Source organism: Lepisma saccharinum, chromosome 14 (genome assembly GCF_977018435.1).
Source record: "Lepisma saccharinum chromosome 14, izLepSacc3.1, whole genome shotgun sequence".
Lineage (NCBI taxonomy): Eukaryota > Metazoa > Arthropoda > Insecta > Zygentoma > Lepismatidae > Lepisma > Lepisma saccharinum.
In genome coordinates, this window is record NC_139242.1 from 67,642,698 (window position 1) to 67,644,872 (window position 2,175).

The 2,175-nt window shown below is 41.7% G+C and overlaps 1 protein-coding gene across 1 annotated transcript; it reads right to left on the minus strand.

The window, feature by feature from the left end:
• Positions 1–435: 435 nt before the first annotated feature.
• Positions 436–1,404, minus strand: LOC145998592 (cyclic GMP-AMP synthase-like receptor). Its single transcript, XM_083135033.1, has one exon. The coding sequence runs from the start codon at positions 1,396–1,398 to the stop codon at positions 442–444; it is 957 nt and encodes a 318-aa protein (XP_082991159.1). The 5' UTR covers positions 1,399–1,404; the 3' UTR covers positions 436–441.
• Positions 1,405–2,175: the final 771 nt, after the last annotated feature.

Consider the following 2,175-nt stretch of genomic DNA (forward strand, 5'->3'; position numbering starts at 1 on the left):
GGAAGCAACCACAGCAGGCGCTCCATGCGCGCTGGAGCTTTCTTCTACTGCGCACCATGCGACAACACAGTTGCCATAAGCCCCATACTGAACTGTTAAGTTGGGCTCACCAATAGGTAACCTCGCTTTTTAATCAGAGTTAACAATTTCTGACAATGATAATATAATCGAAATCCTAATCCTGAAATGTTTTTAAAATTTCTCCTTTTATCAGTATTGTTTATAATCTTATGAATCTAAAATGTTTCGGAATTGGACTTAACAACTTATTTTTTTCCATTATTCTTTAGATTTGATTTCTATGGCTAGAAAGTGTATGCGAGGAAGAATTAAAAATGAACATGTACACACTGCCTCTCACTGAAAACTTAACACAAATAAATGTTTCGTTGTTAGAATGAATTCCCTTGCGAAACAAGAGAACTGAAGAGAGCAAATAGTTTACCCAAAGAACTCCCGAGCCTTCATGGGATCGGCATTCAGTTTCTTGATGATTACTTGGAGCCGGTTGCTGATATCTGCGGAGCGGGACTTGTTCATGCTCTTGATCAAGTTCCTGTCATCAACCCAGAAATCCTTCAAGTTGTGTCCACTCATGCTGTTCTTCCATTTTTCAAGGAAGAGCAGGAGCAACTCGCCAAGCCCCTTCCTCCAGAAGGAATCATGTTGGCCCTGTGCCTCCCAGAGGAACAATGTCTTGATCCAGTAGCTCTTTATGTCGCTCCATCCTTCCTTGTCGCGTAGTCTCTTCAGCAGTCTGAGGGTTGGCTTCAGGTTGTACTTTCCCTCAAGAAGTTTCCTCTCCAAATTATGGAAGTCTGCTGACCAAGCGGTGTCATCCTGCAAGTGGTGGCCGCTCTCTGATTCGTATCTTGGTTTTGGAACAGCAAACCATCTGCTATCTTGACGTTTTAAGTCTTCTCTGTTTGTTACAGGTTTTGGAGGCCAATTGGAAGCCGGCAGCTCGATCAGTGCACTTATGTCGACGTCATATGCGACTCTACCCTTCACGTGCAAGGTAAATGCAGGCCCTGAGGCACTCGTTGATGTGATAGACTTGAAGAAGTCAGACCTCTGTTTGAGAGAGTTGATCGATTTGGTCAACAATCCTTGAATCCATTGACGGATCAAATCCTGCTTGAGACAGCGTGTGTGGCCACTCATGTCTATAAGCTTCCTGATATACTCTCTCGGCTCGAGAGATTGCCAGTTCGATGGGAACTTTATCTTAATCCACCCACCTGGGAGAGAAGTGCTATCGATAAGAACATCCAGCAGGAGCTTTAGGACTAAATTAACATCAAATTCATCCGGCTTGTGAACCTTCAGTCTATCAAAATAGCTTCCAGCCCAGTAGACATACCGGAAAATACAGTCAAACAGAGGATCCTTCTTCATCTCCTTTACAAGTTCTTCCATCAACCTAGTCAGATGTCCAACAGCAGGTTGCGTTTCCTCCCTTCTAAGCCGCACAACATCTGCGTTGATGCTGTGCAGAATTGAGTCTAAAGTCGTCCCTATCCTCCCTGCCGCTCTCGCTTGCAACTGTGGCCTTACGTCGTCTGCATCCAAGAAATCTGCAATGTCCATTTTAGAATATGCCATCGCGACTACTTAGCCAATCTAACGCTCTAGGAGTTGAAGTGGAGATTCTGAAATGAAACAAATAGTATCTGTGATAAAAACCTCGAAATATACATTTGCTAAAAATGTGTTTCATTGTCAATACAAAACTTCAATCTGCTGAAAAACTCATGTCATGCTGAGCATTTAGTAGATAAAGTGTAACAAATGTGGACCCCCTATTTTGTTTTTGGGGCATATTAAGGAAACCATGAAGCCAAAATAAACGGTACTAAACCCTAAAATAGTTCGTTATATACTTACTTAGTATGTCTCCTCCCGTAGCGAGAAAAAAATTGTTTCATCGTGAAAATCCTATTTTTTTCGAAGACACGCAATTTTGAAGATTGGAAGAAAACGTTCCTAAAGTGGGCACCCATTGTGTTTAGTACAATTAAAAGCAGTAACAGCATAAATTATAGTAATAATATACGCTTAAATATGACACATGTAAGGCTATGGAATAAAATATAACGTTTTCTGAAATGTTAAACAGACACATGGACGTCCGCAGGATTTTTTCCAGGGAGGGGCAAGGAAGATATTTTTTCC